The sequence below is a fragment of the Trachypithecus francoisi genome, unplaced genomic scaffold (assembly GCF_009764315.1).
Source record: "Trachypithecus francoisi isolate TF-2019V2 unplaced genomic scaffold, Tfra_2.0 Lachesis_group4, whole genome shotgun sequence".
NCBI classification, from domain to species: domain Eukaryota; kingdom Metazoa; phylum Chordata; class Mammalia; order Primates; family Cercopithecidae; genus Trachypithecus; species Trachypithecus francoisi.
This window is the reverse complement of record NW_022681469.1, coordinates 133223552-133244658: the sequence shown is the minus strand read 5'-3', so window position 1 is coordinate 133244658 and position 21107 is coordinate 133223552. Positions and strand designations below refer to the sequence as shown.

General features: G+C 38.2%; 1 protein-coding gene across 3 annotated transcripts in view; it reads left to right on the top strand.

Moving 5' to 3' along the window:
- VPS41 (VPS41 subunit of HOPS complex) overlaps nt 1-21107 on the top strand; it is a 189459-nt gene that overhangs the window by 30390 nt on the left and 137962 nt on the right. For 2 of the 3 annotated variants that reach the window (XM_033193706.1, XM_033193708.1), the window contains exons 3-4: nt 14019-14126; nt 20921-20998. In XM_033193706.1, coding sequence (XP_033049597.1) covers nt 14019-14126; nt 20921-20998 — 186 coding nt within the window. Of the gene's footprint in view, nt 1-3386; nt 3400-14018; nt 14127-20920; nt 20999-21107 lie in introns of those variants that run through there. The other variant, XM_033193707.1, reaches the window with a different exon arrangement.

Genomic DNA, 21107 nt, shown 5'->3' with positions numbered 1-21107 from the left:
TTTCCTGACTAAAATGTGGGTGTGTAAGTGAAAGGGAACAGTCAAGGATGAGCAGTTGGAATGACGGGGTTCCTGTAACTGAGGTAGGGGAGGACTCTGGCTAGAGTTAGTTTTGGTGCTCAGGGTGAAGGTGGTGGTGGTAGGGTAGGTTGGAAGTTCTACTTTGCATATTTTGAGTTGGAGATGTCAGTTAGACATCCAAGTAGAATTGTCTAATAGACCTGAAAAAGAGTAGTTCAGATCTGGACTGGAGGCAGGAATTTGTGACTCAGTATTTAGATGGTGTTCAAAACCATGAAACTAGATGAGATCATTTAGGACATGAGGACAGATAAAGAGGCCTGATGCCTGGACCCTGAGGGGTGCTACCACATTTTAGAGATCTGGTAGATGAAGGGAAATCAGCAAAGGAAACAGAGAAGAGGTAACCAGTGAGGTAGGAAGAGAACCAGGAGAGAGTGGTGCCCCAGAAGCCAAGGGAGGAACACATCTCTGGATGCAGGGCACCATCATTGTGTCAAATGCTGCTGAGAGGAGGAATGAGATGAGGTCTAGGGATTCACTGCTGGATCTGCACAAGTGAGGCCACTGGTGATTCTAAGAGCAGTTGTGGTGACCTGTGGTGGTGGGCCTTGACTGGAAGGAGCTCAGGAGCGATTGAGTTGGCACAATGTCTTTGAGATGCCCTGAGAAATTCTTGTACTGTATATTACAAAATGGTGCAATCTAGAATGCTTGTATGGGATACGTTTGTTGAGTGACTGTTAAAGGAGATAGTGTGTATTTGGCACCTTGTCTGGCATTAAAAGGTATTCAGAAAGCATGCTGCTGCTATTTTATTATTTTTTGTCCATATGTATGCCAGGCACTTTCATGAGGGTAGGGACCCTGTCCCCAGTATCTAGTAGAACTGCTTGTCAGTGAATAAATGAATTGATTTTGTTAATCCTCTCAACAATTATGTGAAGCTGGTGTTGTGTCCTTATTTTGGAGTTGGTGAAACTAGGGCTTTGAGAAGGCCTTTGTCAAACAGAAATAAGGACCACTCCTTGCCTCCTAACTCAACCCGAGAATTGTTTTATCCCATGCCGTGTCCTCACAGGGATCAATCTTTAATTTAGGAGCAAGCAAATGAGAAGTTTTTTTATTTAGCTTTGGATTTGGCTCAGGGTTTCCAACTCTTTCGCTCACCATCATTTTTATCCTCTCTGATCCTTGTATTATTCTCCGTAACAGGCAGAATAATGGTTCCCCAAAGATGTCTACATCCTAATCCCTGGAATCTGTGAATATGTCGTGTTACACAGCAAGGGAGAATCAAGGTTGCTAATCAGCTGGCTTGAGAGTGAGATTATCTGGGCAGGACCAGTATAATCTTAAGGGTCTTTATAAATGGGAGAGGGAGGCAGGAGAAAAGGCTGTGATGTGGGAACGATTCAACCTGCCTTTGCTAGCTTTGAACGGGGAAGAAGGGCCCACAGCCAAGGATTGCCGGCGCTTTTGGAAACTGGAAAAGGAGAGGAAAGGGATTCTCCCCCCAGTTTCCAGGGGAGGGCAGCACTGCTGACACCCTGATTTTAGCCCAGTGAGATCTGTGTCGGACTTCTAACCTACAGCATTGTACGACAACAAATTTGTGTTGTTTCACACTAAGTTTGTGATTTTTTTTACAGCAGTGATAGGAAACTAATACAGTAAATAATTTGATTGAATGACCTTGTCTCTTTTTTTTTTTTTTTTGAGACGGAGTCTTGCTCTGTCGCCGGGGCTGGAGTGCAGTGGCCGGATCTCAGCTCACTGCAAGCTCCGCCTCCCGGGTTCAGGCCATTCTCCTGCCTCAGCCTCCCGAGTAGCTGGGACTACAGACGCCCACCACCTCGCCCGGCTAGTTTTTTGTATTTTTTAGTAGAGACGGGGTTTCACCGTGTTCGCCAGGATGGTCTCGATCTCCTGACCTCGTGATCCGCCCGTCTCGGCCTCCCAAAGTGCTGGGATTACAGGCTTGAGCCACCGCGCCCGGCCGACCTTGTCTCCTTAACACTTTTCATTAGGCTGCATTTCAGAATTTGGGGAGTCAAATACAGCAAGGAAAACATACAGAAAATGGTTGTGACGGAACTGCTAATACTGTGGGGAACTGTATTTATAAAAATGTGTCTTTTCTGATGATCGTTCAAGAGTGTGTTTAAACGATCATTTCACTTGACAATTAGGACCTGATTCTATGCTGTCAAGGCTTTAAGGCATTCCTATCTCTGCAGGCTCAAGGAATGCTATAACAAATCTTAAATAGCATGAAGATTTCTTTCCTCTATGAGCCATTTCAGTTTCAGTGCAGCCGTTTTTAAATACAGAGATTCACAGGCATCCATGTCATCACAGTCGTTTACTTTAGAATATGACTGTTTTCCCCAAAGACCTTGGTAGATTAAATATGTCTCAGAATCGTATCAGGGAGGGATGGGAGTGGGGAAACCTCTGATAGAGCTTAAGGATTTAGTCTATTTGTCATCATTTCCATCACCAGTGTTTGGGCAGTTTTGAGGGATTTGGGCTGTAATGGGCTACTTTTAGTCCTTACAGGCATCCAGGAGAGGTTCTTGGCTTAAATAGGAGATGGTAGTATGTCCTTTTACATTCCTAATAGCAAGATTCACACTTAGATGTGTGTGAAAAAAAATTTTTTTAAATGATGTGGTAAAATAAAAAGTAATGTGTCTTCATCTTTTAATAGTTTAAAACAATGAAGTAATTAGATGAGAAGTGTTACTGTTTGGTTTTATGGTCTGGTCATGTGATAGGAAGTAACTTAGAAGGGAGACTATGAGTTCTGCAGTGTGAAGTTGGGGTTGTAATACACCTCATGGCCGTATTTTTAGTATTTGACATTTACTGGGTATTACCAGATACTGGGCTTTGTGCTTGATGTACATTTATTACATTTAATTCTTACAAAAATCCTCTGAGGTACAGGTTATCATTTCCCTTTCACAGAAGGCAAGGTAACTGAGGTTTTAAGTAACTTGTACAGTGTATATGCACTTCATATGGTAGAACTGGCAAAATAAAAATTTTAGTTTATTTTGTGAGTGGCTCTTGATTATGAATTTCAGTAGGATTTTGGATAATTCTCTCCTTTTTTCTTAAAAAAAAAATGGCATTAGTGACCTTTATTAAGATACTTGATTGTCCTTACATCTCATACCTTTTTCAGCAGGGGTCTCCTACCCGCCGGTCCATGTGCGCAGCGAGGGAGTGAGCATTACCACCTGAGATCCACCTCCTGTCAGATCAGCCGCAGCATGAGATTCTCACAGGAGCGTGAACCATACTGTGATCTGTGCATGCAAAGAATCTAGGTTGCACTCCTTATGAGAATCTAATGCCTGATGATCTGAGGTGGAACAGTTTCATCCCCAAACCAAGACCATCACCACCACCCCCACCCTGGTGGAAAAATTGTCTTCCACGAAACCAGTCCCTGGTGCTCAGGAGGTTGGGGACCACTGTCTTATAGCAGCTTCTGGATTTTTTTTTCCTGTTGTTTGAATACTTCCTCCAAAAATACGATTTAGTGTGGGGATTTGTGAGATGACTCTTCTGAGCCTTGGTGAAGTGCAGTTTGGGTTAATCCACAGAGGAAGCAGACCCTAACAACCATCTCTGCTTGTTAGGAGGAAGGGAGAAAATGGAGGAGTGAATGCAGCTGGCCAGTCCTCACCCCTGTGAGGCTGGGCTGTTGCTGCCCATTTCTATAGTGAAGGCGGCAGCAAAACCAGGCACGCTGGGGAGAGGCCTTTGCTGGATCTGCCAGCTTTCCTTGACCCTCGTCCTCACTGTTGCCCCTGGCTCCCCACTGTGGGTCGTTCATTGCCTCCATAGTTTCTTACTTGGGCATGTTAATTTCTGGAATCTCTCTTTCCTCTCATTTTTATCGTGTCTTCAGGGCTGAGTTGGGGGTAGGAGGCCAGCAGCGCAGGTCAGCTCTCTGTCTTGGCAGAAGCTGTGTTGTGTTCTTTCTAGTCATGCTGTCTTCAAATAAGACCATACCAACAAGGATCTATTTATTACGTTTTCCATTTTCTTGTCTTTTGCCTTGGCTAAAACTTCTAAATTGGTTTTGAAAAAAGCAGAAGTGATTGTTGGCACCTGTGCGTTGTTTCCTGCTCATGATGGAATGTTTCTCTTACTTCATTGTTCCGTATCATGTTGACTTCTGATTTCAAACGGTCATTCTTGGCTCTTCATTCTTAGCTCTTCGGTAAAGAAACTTTTTTATTTACTGAAAGCTTTTTTAAGATCAGAAACAAGTGTTGAACTTTATAAATGCTGTCTGCAGTGTCTGTCAAGATGGCCCTGTGTTTTTTTTTTTTCTCTGACTTACCAAATGACGTCAGATTTCCTAATGTTCAGTCTTTGTGTTTTTGCAATATTTGATCTTCAGTGTTTTCTATTAATATATGCTGGGTTTGATTTATGATATTTAGACTTTCTACATTTAAATTCCTACATGTGATGACAGAATTATATGTATATTTTTTGTTGTTTTTGGTGTACTCTTTGGGAGTTTTGATATCAGGGTTATCAAAATGAATTTGTTTTTATATTTCCCTCTTATGGGGCAGCTTAAATAAGTTGGAAATTTTCCATTCTTTGAAGGTTTTTAATAGAACTTGCTTTGCACTAGAACAGTCTGAGCCATGTACCTTTCTGCATGAGATAGATAGTACTTTAATGGCTTTTATTTTTTCACTGTTTGTTTGTGTGTGTCATATTCAATTTGTCTTTAAAAGGTACTAATGCTTGGACTTACTAATTTTTTTTCCTCTGGTTTATTAATTCATTTTAGCTTTACTTTTGTTAGTTTTCTCTGGTGCCTGCAGTGCCCACCTTCCTGCTATTAGAGGTCCTTTGGTCCTGCCCTGCTTAAGGCTGGACTCCCAGACCATGGAGGGCACTGCCCAGGTGATAGAGGTTTAGAGTCTCAGCCTGTGGAAGAAAGATGTAGAAAGCTGGTGGTCAGGGCTAAAATGTGTGAGGATTGGAGATACAGTGGGCAGAGGCTGCAAGCATAGTTCTCCTTCTGGAAAACAGTAGCTAAGGGGTAGGGCAGGGGCCAGCTCTGTGAGGCTGGGGCAGGCTCAGCCCAGTCTTGGGCACAGAGGGTTGGTGAGAGAACTAGAAATCATCGGAATACCTTTCGCTCAGGTGGGTTATGTTTCTGGAAACAAGTCAGGATATGTCAGGAATTTAGATTCAACAAATGTGTCCGTTTCTCCTTGATTTTGGTAATCATGTTAATGCTTACTGCTATAGTGAGTTTTTGTGTAATTTTTCTGGGAAATTATTGAGCGACTGGAAGAGGCTTTGGTAGGGGTGGTTAGCAAGATGCTTCTTTGCACTTGGCTTATGGGATGTGCAATTGGAAATGCTTGAGAGGTATTGAATCTCCTCTCAAACAAAGTAATTTGAGAACTTCAGCATTGTCCTTTTTCGTATAACAACATAGATTTCTTAGAAATAAGTGTTAAGTTTTTCCGACAACTGAGTTTGCAGGACCTCTGTTTGCTTCTACTGCTAGAAGATGGTATAGTTCCACTTCTATACGTTTTCTGTAATTCTAGTTTACAGTATTGCAAAATTGCCAGCCCTTTCCTTCTGTTTGGTGCCTCTACCTCCTTACTCCCCCCTTTACCCCTCCCTCTCTGTGTCTGCGAAGTAACACATAGTTTAGATGATCTCTGAGGTCCTTTGGTTAATATTCTATGATTTGGATTTTCCTGTGTGGAAATCTAAATGAGAATGTCTTAGAAAAGCTGCTTACCAAACCTGGCCTGCTGTTACTACATACGTTTGTTTTCACTGTTCTTTATTAGGTACCCACAGTTCTGTTAGGTGAAGTTCAGAACAATGAAAAGGCATAAACTCTGCTTCTAAGGATCTTGTGATCACCAAGGGATATTGGCAAGAAAGGAAAAGAGGGTTATGTTGGCTTTAGTGGCGGAAATTGTCCACCTGAATGGCATAGCTTGAAGATTGGTGAGGTTATTCCATATGGCTAGAAGGAAATGAAAAGCTTATTTGCTTTTCTCATTTTTTCCCCTTTTCTATATATTCTTATCGCTTTCCCAATATAAACTAAATGATGGGAGTTGATCCTGTTTATGGTATGTGGCTTAGGGCATGGGAACCTTCACCTTATTTTTTCCTCCTTGAATTGAACATGAAATTCTAATACTACAGGGCACAGGAGAGACCAGGGTTTATGAAGACTGCATATCTTGTGAATCTTAAGTAGAGCTCCTCAATTATTAGGGGCTCAACTTTTTCTCAGTTTTCTGGTCACTGTGTTACGGTAAAGGAAAGCAGCTTTGAGAGATAAAGATCTTAGCTCAGTAGATACAAAGTGTTGAAGAGGATGTTGAACCATTTATTTTTATAATAAATATGTTTGTTTTAGAAAATTTAGAAAATATTGGCACTAGCTCACAACAGCGATTTTTTCATTTGCTATCTTCAATAGTGACAGCAAGCCGGTGATGTGATTTCTATGATCATCCCTGTTCTACAGAGGAAGAAACTGACCTTAGGAAAATTACCATTTTGGTTTTTATTCTTCTCATCTTCCCCCCATATATGCATATACATTTCTTAAATAATATTTGGATCATACAAAGCAGGTTTTATGACCCATTCTTTCACTTAGCAAGACATTGTGAGAACATTTCTTTTTGTTATTAAATTGTCTTTGAAAACAGATTTGAATGTACATGTAATATTTTTTCTTGTGAAATTTACTTAATCCAGGATTTGTCAACATTGGGGCTACTTTGGGCTGGATAATTTTTTGTTCTGGGAGAGTGTCTTGTGCTTTGTAGGTTGTTTAGCATAATCCCTGGCCTCTACCTGCTAGATGTCAGTGGCACCTTTCCCCCACCCAACTGTGACAATGAAAATGACTGTAGACATTGCCAAGTAAATGTCCCTGGGGGACGAAAATCACCTCTGGTTGAGAACTACTCATTTAACTGTATGTATTTTATGCTTTAAATAAGAATATGTGGGTATAGTAAACTCATGGTGAATTTTCTGTTTGAAAAAGTAGACCCATGCCATCCAGATTACGTTTATCAGCTCCTAATTTCAGCTACTTTAAAAATTAATATTTTTTTCCTTAATAGCAATTTTGCTTGTAAGTTGAACATTTAACAACCTTATTTGCATTCGTATAAGAATGTAATTGCCTACCTATCTGCAGTCTGATGTAAAGGCATGCCGGGAGCTTTGACCACAGTTATTTTACTGTAGATGAATTCCATTATCTTCATGTCACTTTCTTAAAAAGAAACTATAACTTAACTTAAAAAGGCAACTATATACCTTAAAAAGGCAACTATAATACCTGGTGTTATTAATGGAAACCAGAAGTTACTCTTTCAGCTTATTTATGTAGTTTTCTTGATACGTTTTGACACTTTAGAAAGATCTATAAAGCCATCCTTCCTATCAGATAGTCATCTTTGTGTGTAAATAAAATGATCTTTCTTTAATAGAACTATAGCATACAGTATTAATAGTTACAGTTGTCCTTTTAAAGAAATAGCATTCTTTCTTGGGGTGAGGTGGGATGGGCAATACAAAGCTAATTGAAGACTTTACTCTGATTAATTTTGAACTTTACCTTCAGATTCTTTTTTAGGCATTCTTTTTTTCTCATCTTGGATCTTTTCTACACTTTATGGAAAACTTTAATACAAATGTGACAGATTTGGAGATGTCCCATATTATGCATGTACTTTTGGTGATAATGTTATAGTTTTAAATAAATGTAAATATCCAATAATATGTAGCTCCTGTCTATGTTGCCTTTTGTGCATGTTGATAATATGTTAATATCCTGTGGTAGTGACTAGAACTGTTCCTTAAAATATTGTTATATGTTGGCTGTGCATGGTGGCTCACGCCTGTAATCGCAGCCCTTTGGGAGGCTGAGGTGGGCAGATCACGAGATCAGGAGATCGAGACCATCCTGGCTAACACTGTGAAGCCCCATCTCTACTAAAAATACAAAAAATTAGCCAGGCATGGTGGTGGGTGCCTGTAGTCCCAGCTACTTGGGAGGCTGAGGCAGGTGAATGGTGTGAACCCAGGAGGCGGAGCTTGCAGTGAACCCATATTGTGCCTCTGCACTCCAGCCTGGGCGACAGAGCGAGACTCCGTCTCAAAACAAACAAACAAACAAACTATATATATATAGTTATATGTTTTTGAATCTCAAGATGTGTTTTGATTGACTTGTATTAATTTTAATTATGCTCTTAAAAAATTTGTATTTAGCACCCACTGTGTTTTTCTATTCTCTCTCTTCTCTAATAAATAGTAATAGCAAAGACATATTTTAGTTTAGGGCTTCTACAAATTGAATTATTTGTAAAGAGAGAATATTTTAAAATGCAAATTTCCTAAAATTCAAATGTTTTGATACAGGATTTTGATAGCTGTTTTTATATGTTAAGCTTGTAAGGTCCACTACCAATTTTGGATATTTCAATTCCCCATAGGTAATTAGAGTTCTAGAAAGAATGTTCTAGAGGAAGAAAACCTGTATTTTATAGCTTCATCCCCAGGGTTGGTTATCGATTTTCTTTTTATTAATAGTTGGTTTTTTACTGTGGAAGTTCAAACTGCATGAAAGTTTTTTGTGTGTGTGTGTATGAATTTCTTTTGAGGATATTAGTGTTTCCCTATTGTATCTAGCTTTAAAACATTGGATATTTATTAAAAGGATTTGCCCCTAGTCAGATGTAGTTGATGACATGAAACCAGCTAAACCATTCATCTTATTAAAATTCCTGGAGGTTCAGCTGAGGTCTTTCTCAGGTGAAGCTGGAGAGGATGAAGGTCATCTCCACAGAGTGCAATGTGAATAGTCCAGGAGTGCTCCACTGGTGGTGTTTTCTACCAGCCTAATTTGGGCTTTGTAAGATATCTCACCTTTCTCCAACCAGTATATTGAGTATCATTTTATTTTGTAAAAACAAAACAAAATTGGATTTTAATAAAGAAATGTTATCCAGAGATGACATTTTAAGTTCTGTGTAAGTAGTAACAGTAGAAAATGTAATGATCTTTCTCTTAACCCCTAGAATTAATGTGACAGACATTTTTAAAAAGTAAAATTCAAGTCTTCATTTGGTCTGTGACAGCGATGCCATATAAAATGTACTAATATGTGACAAATACAACATTTAAACAAGGTGAAGAATGTAGAATCCATGCTACACAATTATTTTTGGTTGTAAACAACGAAAAAATCAATTTCTTGTACACAAATTTTAAATTATTAGGTGAAAAGAAACATAAAATGTTCTTGTTGGTATACAAGACCAAGTTAGGTAAACAGGACTTCCTCCATGAAAATGTACCCGATGATAACACTGTAACAACATTACTCAACAGTTTTTCAGGGAAAAGTCTTTAATTGCTTTAATTTGTTATCCTTAAAAGTAATTTCCCTCCTCCTAAGTCCAAAACTCAGGAAGATTGACCATGATGTGACATTTATTTTTAGATAGTGTTTAGAATTCTGTAGGATGGTATAAAGGACTTGTCTTTAATTAAAAGTGCTCTACACTTAGTAAAAATCTATGCGAGTTGAGGAATTGATTCTTTTTAAAAGAAAGCCGCAAATTTTTCTTGTATGGGTAAATGTCACTGTGTTTGTATCTCCGCTTAGCTGCAAGTCAGGACTTGTACTATTCCACTAGGTTGTCATAGAAACGCAGTTAACTGTCATCTCAACTCAGACGGTTGATGGTTTTATTTGTAGGTTTGTAGGATTATTAAAATTTAACAAAAATTATTGATTTGCTTTTTATTAACACTGGGTTGTTTACCATGGAAGTCCAAACTGCATGGAAACCTTTTTTCTATTATTATTTTTTTTAGTTAAAGAGAAACTCTATAATCTATTATATTTTTAAATGTTTTTTATTTAAAGTGTGATGTGGAGTCTACAGTAGCAGAATAACCTCCATGAATCGTATTTTTGAATCACTTTCTATTTTCTTTGTTTACAGCAAGGAGAAAAAAAAAAACTTAAAAATTCACCTTTACCCTGCTTTTAACTTAGCATAAAAGATACTTGTCAGAAAAGCGTGAAAGGGTACATCAAATGCCTAATATTGGAGTCTTCATTTTATTTATGGTTTTTGAAACCCAGTAAGGATGCTTCACTGAGCTGTGTTGTGAAAGTATTTATTTTTGTATATTTACGTGTGAGAAGTTATTTAGTTTTCACTTATAAGTAAGACAGGAAAACCTTATTTACAGTGACTTTATCTAATGGTCCGTGGATGAGTGCTTTTATGCAAAATAGTCAAGAGGCTAGAATTAACTTTTCACATTGGATGCACATTTGATGTCCCGACTTGAGCAACATGTGGCATCTTATTATAAAGACTAACACTCAGGATTCAATTTGTATTTAACATGTTTACTTCAGAATGCACACATCATCTGTGCTACATTTAATATTAACTTTGTAATGATTTCTCTTTCTTGCTTGTAGATATGTAAGTAGAAGTGTCTGTTGTTTTGTGTAGTTTTCTTTTTTCAGTTTTTTAGTCTTGGCTAATTAGCTATTTTATATTTTCTGTTAAAAACAGGTCAGTTTTGGTGTGTAACAGCTCCTTGGTTTGGGTAGATTATCACTACCTTTTCATAGAAATGTGTAGGCCCTGTGGATAACTGTGCTTATACTTCCCTTTTGTTGCCATTAGTTCTTCAAGTTATTCTTGGAAAGTTAATAATAGGTATATCATCTTTGTTTTGAATACTCGCATACGAAATAAACAGCTAATAGCTTATGTATAACTAGGGAATTAAATTTAAGACAGCTCATCAGTAGACACGAAATACTGATTTTAACTGAGCTTATGGCTCTTAAACTGTCATTACTGTTCTTGTAGCTAGTCTGCATGATGGCCTCCAGTGATCCTCACCTCCTATTCATGCTCTGTGTCTGCGCCTCCCACACTGAATCATGGCTGACCCGTATGGTTGAAAGGATATTGTAGAAATGACAGCATTCCATCTGAGGCCATACAAAACATAGAAGGGGCTTCCACTTTGTTTTCTCTTGGATCACTCTTGCTTCATGGACCCCTCCATGGGGCTGCTTGATCAGAACATGGCAAGTGACTTCCTCCAGAATGAGTGATCCAAGAATGTTGGCAACTTCTGCCAACAGTGAGGACCAACTTGCCAGCCATTTGATTGAGCCATCTTGGAAGTAGATCCTCTAATCCCAGTCAGGCCTTCCGATAGTTGCAGCTCTAGCTGACATCTTGTCTGCAACCCTGTGAGAGATCCTCAGTGAACCACTCAGCTAAGCTGCTTCTGAATTGCTTACCCATAGAAACTGTAAAATAATACATATTTATTGTTGTTTTAAATCAGTACATTTTGGTGACCAGGAGTGTGGCACATGCTTGTAGTCTCAGCTACTTGGAAGGCTGAGGCGAGAAGATCTCTTGAACCTATGAGTTTGAGTCCAGCCTGGGCAACATAATGAGTCTCTATCTTTATAGAAAATAATAATAAAATAAATAAATCAGCAAGTGTTGGCATAATTTGTTACACAGCAATAACTAGCTAATGCACCTGCTAAATAAACATATTTTAAAATGTTTTCTAATAATCACATAGTTTATAATTATTTCTAGGTTTAGAATAGGCTTCTGTTGTGGTTTGTAGAGTCATTTTCATAGGAGATTTTGGAGTGTGTTATAGAAGGTATTGACTTTAGAGCACTCATAGCTGAATTTGAATTTTAGCTTCTCCTCTACTCTCACTGTATGTCTTGAGGAAATTACTTAAAATCTCTCATCACCAGTTTTTGCTGAAAATCTGTAAAACGGGACCATTATACTTAACTCTCAGTGGGGTTTTTTTTTTTTCTTTTAAGTCAGGTTGAAATGAGATATCTGATATGAAGTCTCTAGCATGATGCTTGATATAGTCCATCATTTCCATTAATCCACAGATTAAACCCTTTCCGTGTGAAGATGTAATCCCTTGCCCCAGAGGTGAAGACTTCTGTAAGAATTTGATTTTGCAGTCTGTCTAGTCTGTCCTCTCAGTCTTATAATCTTCTGTAGGCAGAGCACTTACTACTCTACAAGTCGTTTTTCTTTTACCTAATTTTCTTTTTACTGTGATGCATCTTAGGTGTGACTTTATATTTATCCTGCTTATTGCAGAGCTTCTTGAGTTTGCAGGTTGATGTCTTATCAGTTTTGGAAAATTCTGTTATTATCTCTTTAAATGTTGCTCTTGTTCCTTTCCATTTTTCCTTATCCTTCTGAGACAGTAATGAAAAGTATGTTAGAGCTTTTCACTGTGTTCTACATGCCTAATAGATTCCTTTATATATTTTCCTTCCATTTATTCTTCTCTGGGCTTCCCTTTGAATATTTTTTTTTACTCATTTCACTTATTTTGTCTTCTGTTTTACTAATCTTCTATTAAACCATCTATTGGCTTCTTAATTCAGTTAACATTTTCAGGTAAAAATTTTCATTTGATTCCTTTTTTTTTTTACAGATTAGAGTTCTGTTGAAAATTTCTATCTTTTCATCAGCTCTCTGTCTTTTTCTGTTTTTTTTTTGAACATGTAGTTGTAGTTATTTTAAAGCCCTTTACTGCTAACTTCAATGTCTAGGTCACCCATTTGTTTATTTTTATGGTCTTTTTTCATTTTGATTTTTGGTCATTTGGTCCTGTCTTATGGCATACCGGGTAATATTTTATTGAATCCTTAGTACTGTACATGAAAAATTGTAGAGGCCTCGGTGGTTTTCTTTCTCCAGAGAGGAGTCACCCTTTCCTTCACTAGACAGGTATGTTGGGGGTTATATACCTCACTCCAGTCAAAGATTGAACTGAGTCAGAGCTCTATGGGAGTTAAGTTTTTGTGTCCTGTAGGGACCAGGAGTTCTGACTAAGACTGTGATATTCACCAGGATCCAATTTCCCAATGCCTCCTGAACTCTTATTCTTACCTTCTTAACACATCAAGGCAGCTGGTTTGTATTTTTCTTTCTGTTCAGCTTTTTAGCTTCATCCTGTGCGGGTTTTAGAAATTGACAGTTGTCTTACAGGGAGAAGTAACTGTGTAACAAGCTTGTGTCTCTGCCTCTTTTCCACTGATATCTTGGCCCCTCAGGTCTCTCTCCAGTTTTGTCACTCTGTCCCCACAAGTGCCAGAAGGTGTGCTGCTTTCCCTACCCCCAGCAGTGGCTGTCTTCCCAGGCAGAGCTTGGGTTCTCAGCCTCTTGTCCTACACCCAGAATTAGTAAATGCCTCCAGGAAGAAAGTGGCTGAAGAACGCCAGCTCAATTCTTTGCTGCCCTGGAATCTTGACCCTTCTGGTTGAGGTTGCCTCAGCAACCCTTTGATGCCTTGGATACACGATAATTCCATAGTCTTCACCCTCTAGCTAATGTCAATGAGTAGATTATTTTTATGGACTTCTGTTTTGGCTAGCTTTATGCCATCACAGTTTTCTGTATATAAACTTTTTGTTTCTCATTACTTATTGATGTAAAATAAAATCTTACTCTGAATCATAGTAACTTTTACAACTCTCCTTGATTTATTAATTCATGGCCATTATAGTAAATATTGATTACTAACTTTCTTCCATAACGGTGAGGATTAAGAATATTTTATGAAGCCATAGCAAATTGTAAGGTTCAACATGTAAAGTTAGTGACAATATAACACTAAGTCTGTATACTCTTGTTTTCAACTTTTGAATTTATTTTACCAGTGAAGTTGTAGCAATTAATATGCCTAGGCAAAATGAAATATGAAGATCTTAAACTTTAGCTGTAGTTGGAATTATTAACATCGTTGAAGGAACCATCTCTGATTCTCTCGTAAGAAGTGTATTTTGAGGTTTCCAAAACAAGTAAGTGTATGATGGCAGTCATTTTTCTTTGCCGTTTGTGCAGGAAGAAGAGAGCGAAGAGGAACCCAAGCTGAAGTATGAAAGGCTTTCCAATGGAGTAACTGAAATTCTTCAGAAGGATGCAGCTAGCTGCATGACAGTCCATGACAAGGTAAGGTAGCACTTTCAGAGGATTCTTCTGTAAATTGTTTCTATTGTAAATTTGCTTGTGCTTTGGAGTCCTGATGCTTTTGGTGGTGGCTTTTTACAGTGATCCTGTCTCCTTGCCGCTACTCTCTTCCTCCTTGACAACAAAAAATGAACCAAAAAATCCAAATATTTTATATGTGTGTACAAGCCCACTCACACACATACAACACACTCCAAGACTGTATTAAGTAGAATGTAGACAGTGATCAAAGTCAACAATTTATATGAAATGATTTTTGGAAACTCTATCTCTCACTTAATTCCTTAAATTATAAGGATTCCATTAGGAACCTGTTAAGATTAGAAATAATGTGAAGGTCAGTGCTTTTATAGGGGTAAAAGGGATTATATTGTAGGCGTTATGAATAGTAGAAGTGCTCCAAATTACTACTTATATCAATGAATGAATTTATTCCACATCTGGGTCCTTGCTATAACAAAGCTCCCCCCAACTTTCTGAGTCCAGGGTAAGTACTGGATAGCACCCTTAGCCTACTCTTGGACCAAAACAGTTTGTGTCATAGTCAGAATATTGAGGGGCATGGAGCTTCACCCATTGCTGTCTTCTTCCCTATGACCTTGTAAGTTCTAGTCCTTCCACAAAAAACAAACTGCTCTTGTCTGATCCATCTCCTGGCTTTATCCTGTGTTACTAGAAGTGTGGCTCATCCTCCCCCTTGCTTCCCACCCAGTGCCTTTTTACCTCAAATTTTGTTTAATTGTAAATAGAGTCCTGTACCCACAACACTTTATTAGAGTGTGTGCCTTCTTTCTCATGTTTTACCAGCAGCCTTCTCCTTTGAGGTGTCTGCCATTTGGCTGCAATGCAATCGACCCCTTTTCATTGCTGCCATTGTCCAACTTGTGGTCCCTTTTCTTCACTCATTGAAGACTGCCTTTGCAGTTCTTCAAGCAAATTTCATTCCAGTGACCCTTACCTCTTCCCTGTTTCATCTCCCCACTGATAAGGCCACACTTTGGATGGTGTCAGCACTGGAACTTGAGGGTCTTAGCCTCTGTGATACTCTTTGTTGACCCCTGTTATTCTTCAACCTTTTGTGCTCATTTTCCCACAAGCTGTATGACTTTATGGAGTCCTGATCTCTAATCCATTCATTCTTTTTCTTTTACTTTTCTGTGCCTGTGAAATGATTGATTATCCTAACTCTATCTTACCAGCATCTTCAATTCTCTTACATCCCTGTCTTCCCATTGTGCACCTCAGCCATACTCTCAACCCTGAATTAGTGCTTTTGTGACAAGGAGAGCCATGTGCTGGTACAGACTCACACACCTAGGTAAATTTGTCACTAAAAATTATTCAGAATTATTTGTCCTTCGTCAGTTTCTTTAGTCCTCAGTCCCTCTTCTGAACCACTGTCCCTTCTTTCTTAGAGGATGATGTCATTTCTATGTAAGAAGATTGAAATTGTCCGGTGTGAACAGCCTCAATTCCTGACCTCTTTTTCACACCCATTCTTACCCATGGAGATTTTCTTTCTTTCTTTTTTTTTTTTTGAGATGGAGTTTCACTGTTATTGCCCAGGCTGGAGTACAGTGGCGCAATCTCGGCTCACTACAACCTCCGTGTCCCAGGTTCAAGCAATTCTCCTGCCTCAGCTTCCTAAGTAGCTGGGATTACAGGCACCCGCCACTATACCTGGCAAATTTTTATAGCTTTAGTAGAGACAGGGTTTCACCATATTGGTCAGGCTGGTCTTGAACTCCTGACCTCAAATGTTCCACCCACCTCAGCCTCCCAAGGTGCTGGGATTATAGGCGTGAGCCACCACACCCGGCCACCTACAGGAGATTTTCTTTCTCCTATTCGTAAATCTTTTTGTCCACTTTTGTTCTTCACTTCATCACATTTCCTCCCTTGTTTCCCAGCAATACATACTATGTCATGGAGCATACCTAATTCTACCTCCAGGTAACCAGGAATCTACCTTGTGTCTATATAGATTTGCCTATTTTTGTGTATTTCATGTAAGTGCAGTCAACATTATTTGATCTCTTGTGTCTGGTTTCTTTCACTTAATGTAATGATTTTGAGGTTCATTCGTGATGTAGCAGGTATCAGTACTTCATTCCTTTTTATTGCTGAATAATATTCTATTGTATGGATATGCTATGTTTTGTCTATCCATTCACCAGCTGATGGGCATTTTGCTGATTCTGAATTCTGGCTCTCACCTTTCTTCTCAAAACTTCTTTATTGTGACACCATTCTTTTCCTATTTTCTTGATTGTTGTGACATTCCTTTCTGTTTCTTTCACTTTCCTTTCTTTGCCTCCACTTTTCCTTCACATGTTGGCTTTCCTAGGATTTGGTCCATTATCCACATTTCTTCTTAATTTGTACTTTATCTTGGTTTTAAATCTCAGGATTTCTGTGACCACCTGCACACTGAGCTTCACTGGAATAGCATGCATATTTACTTATGGACCTCTTAAACATCTTTATCTGCTGTTGTCTTTTTACCTGAACCTCTCAGCATGTCCATAATGAATTCATTTTCATTTCCCTCTAAACTTGCGTCTATCTTTATTCTTTATCCCATTTGGTGGCATCACCACCTCCTTTGTCACCTAAGCCACAGATGAATCCTTCTCCCCTTTCACTCAGCTGTTTCCTAAGTCCTGGTGATTTTCTTACTACTCTTGCTCTGGCTTAGGCTCTTATCTTCTCCTGCTTCTACATAGTAAATAAAAGAATCTCTTGTGCCTCTAATTTTTCTACTTTAAACTCATCTGTCACCTGGTTGCCAGAATGATCTGCTGAAAATACAGATTTTAAAACTCTTGTATGATTTTGCATCAACTACGAAATAAGACCTGAGCTCATTAATGTTGTATCTAACGCTCTCTAAGATCTTGCTCCCTGTTACTGGCTTGTGTCTTACCACTTTCTGCCATAAATGTGGTGCTCTGGCTGCAACATTTGGCTGTTTCTACTCACACCCCATTCTGCTTGATCCACACACATCCGGAGCCCTTCTCTTCTGTTCAGGTATTCTTTATTTTTTCCTGGGAACTAATGCACATACTGCCAACTTGCCTATTTTACTTCAGATTTGCTTTCACCCTAGTCTGTTCATAACATTTTACTAAAGTAATCTTCTAGAAACTTCAACCTGATCATGTAATCCTCCTTCTTAGAATTCTTTATTGGCTTCCTGATGACTTCATTATTTGGGCCTTCCCACCCTGATTTCCTCTACTTTCCTCCCTTTCATCTCTCCATAAATATTTGAATGCCTCTTATTAGCTGACCTTTCCAACCTTATCACCTGTCTCTTCCCCGGGCATGAATTAGATGTGTCATCCATAATTTCTTGACTTTGTCCTGCATTTTACGTGTCTCCGTGCCTTTGAGCAAGTTGTATCCACTCTGCCTAAAATTGTTTTTACCACAAGCCTACACTGTCTGCCTTAGTGTCTATTTTCTAATTTTTTTTTAAAGTTAAGCACAGCTGTCATATACTATGTTCCATAGGATCTTAGAGATACTTCCATTTTAAGCATTCTCTTTAAATCTAATTGTAATTAATCAATTTTTATGTCTGTTTCCCTCATTATACCATAATCCTTTTAAGTCACCTTGGTTATTATCTAAGCATATTATAGTGTTTTTTGTGTATTTGTTGAATGATCCAGTGAATGAATGAAATGGAGAACAAAGTTTGCCTGCTTAGAGGTCAAACTTTATTAACATTGTACTTAAACCAACCAACTTTGCCAAAGAGCCTGATGGTTGGGAACTGTAATCAATGCTAACTTTTAGAGCATGCACTCTTTATCTGAAGTCCATGTTTCTATTTAAGAGGATTCTGGGCCGGGCGCGGTGGCTCAAGCCTGTAATCCCAGCACTTTGGGAGGCTGAGGCGGGTGGATCACAAGGTCAGGAGATCGAGACCATCCTGGCTAACATGGTGAAACCCCGTCTCTACTAAAAAATACAAAAAACTAGCCGGGCGAGGTGGCGGGCGCCTGTAGTCCCAGCTACTCGGGAGGCTGAGGCAGGAGAATGGCGTGATCCCGGGAGGCGGAGCTGAGATCCGGCCACTGCACTCCAGCCTGGGCGACAGAGCAAGACTCCGTCTCAAAAAAAAAAAAAAAAAGAGGATTCTGATCCAGTTGAGTGTTTTAGTTTTTAATTCTGGCCCTAATTCTGCTACTTATCGACTGTTTCCCGGGAAGTCTCATTAACTTTTTGAACTTATTTCCTCATGTGTAATTGAAGGCACTCCCTGCTGTAATTCTTTGAATACTATAAAACACTATGTGAAGATAGATGATATTAGACAGTTGACCAGATTTCAAATGGTCTACTTATCGTTTCCTTTGCAACGTCCAAAGGACTGCTTATCACCTTTTCTACTTGTTCCCTTACATAAAGTCCAATCTTTATGGATGTACATATATCAGTTACTTAAGTTACTTACATGAAGTTTAAGGTAAAAACAGTTGTGCTTAGTGAATGATGCCCAATCTGGTAATATAGAAAATGAGTCAAGTTTCTGTAATTAAACATGAGAGGGTCTAGTGAAATTATATTTATTCTTTGCCCATCCTGAATTTTAAGTACATTCAGGTTAAAAAAAAAAAAAGAAACAAAACTCAGTGGTTGCAAAAGTTCAAGGCTTTTAGTGGCTGGAATGTGGGTAAAATTGGAGAATTTGTATTTATGTTGTCACATTTGTGGCCATTTTGCATTTTTTGTTTTATTTTAAGTAGTGGAAAGTATTAGTAAATGATGAAAATATGACTCATCCATAATATTGGTAGTTAAATAACTATAATTGGCTTGTTAAACTTTTTTTGAAGAGTGTATATTTCTAAAAGTGGATAGCACTGATTTATCTAATCTAATAATGAAATGTTTTCCTCAACCCAAGATAGCTTGTCATAAGAATCACTGAATCTTTTTTTTTCAAAATGTTCTAACATAATTTTAGTTTTGGGATGAGACTGTAAAGTCATAATAATTATTTTATGTTTTCTTTCTATTTTAAAGATTAAATGAATGAAATTAGTAATTTAGAAAAAAGAAGGGAAGGAATTAATACTTGGGTAAATTACGTAAAGCTTCTAACTTCCATAAAATAAAATGTAATTAGAAGTTCAAAAGTGGCCTTTATAGCGGTGTCAGAGAAGGACAGCATTAAAGCGTTTTAAAGATCCAAGCTCCCTTCTCCCTTAGTTTCCTAACAAACTAAATATAGTATTTATGAGGAGAATCAATATCGTGAAATACTTGGGGGGCAGTGAGCTTTTAAGACCCATTCTTTTACCACAGATAGCCTCAGAATGGAGTATTGTTTGTTTTCAGTTCTTATCATATGTGGTGTTTTTCTATTTAAATATCGTCAGTGTCACTGAGCGGTAAAATTACAATCATTCGAGTCCTCTATTTCTGGTTAGAACATTCTTTTGCTTTGGAGGAAGCATTCCTGTTTGTTTTAACTATTCAGACTAATTTCCCCCCAGAATTACCTATTCCCCTTTCCCTTCCAGCGCCCAAGCATTCTCTTTTCACCAGGCTTGCTGTCTGCCCTGGATGACTAATCGTCATGGCACCTGGTGCATTCAGGCAGGCCTGTGCAGCGGAATCGTCATACCTAGTTATGTCTGCACACCTGATGTTTTATTAACCAGTATTGATTTTTCTACCCTGGGGACTTTTTTCTTCCTGAAAAAAGGCAACCTTGCAGGAGTGAAAGGCATTGCAGGGGATGAATTTCTAATGAACTCCTTCTTTCCCTTTTTGTGACTCGTCTTTAATGTAGCTTCATATTTTAAGTGCCTGAACTGAAATTTCGTTTTAAGAAATTCCATTTTGATAAATCCTTTTAAATCTTGACTTTCTGTAAGGTTATTTTTTAAACATTGTGCCGCTTGACTGAAACACTTAGTAGTGCCTGTAAATTTGAGCATTTCATTATGGGTTGCAAGGAAGCATGCTCACATGCAATGAAATACAGAGAATTTTGAACTATTTGAGTAATGCTGAAATAAATAAAAAGGGAGAAAACTCATGTCATATTATAGGTAGTCCTAAAGTTTCTTCTGGTTTATTTAAGGTTAGTTCAGATAATTAAAGAAACAGTAGGAGTTACAACATAAAATGAATATGTAGCTCAACAGTTATTTTATGACAAAAGGGGTTTTTATTTTACATGATAATATAAACACTAACACTCAACATTATACATTAACTTTTATAGAAGCATCCTAAAGCTAACTGATGGCATGAGTACACCTGAGATTTTCGGTTTCTCCATATGGCATGGATTTTCCATTTGAAAAAATAATTTGTTGTTTGTGTATGTGTGCAGCTTAAGCAATAGCACTGATTTACACATTTGCCATAAATTAGGGGGAGTTTCTGAATCATTCTCTTCTCACTTTGAGTTCAACTGTAGGTTGGTCATGTTTTCACCATTGCATTTTTAATTTACTGCCTCAGTCCATCAGGCATTGTGTATAGACTGCATACACACCATTAGTTGTCAGTAGATGAGGGTCCTCATGAGTCATTCTGACAGCTGGCTTGCACTATCACAATAAAATAGGCCCTGTTCTGTTATTTCCCTGAAGCTGGAAACAAGCCTTCTCCAAGGAATGCATATCTTCTGAGACACTGCAGATCATTTATGCATTAAGCATCTTGTCTTTAAAAATGGTTTTATTACTACTTGTGTATTAATAGTATTATTAATTAATTAACTGGCCCCTTTGTTCTTCTTACAGTTTTTGGCATTGGGCACACATTATGGCAAAGTTTATTTACTTGATGTCCAGGGGAACATCACTCAGAAGTTTGATGTAGTAAGTATTCTGTATAAAATAATGTATGAGCTAAACTTCATGTTAAGTATTTGTGTTTTAGACTATTGGTTTACCAGTTTGTTTTAATAGCATAAAGAGGATCTTTATT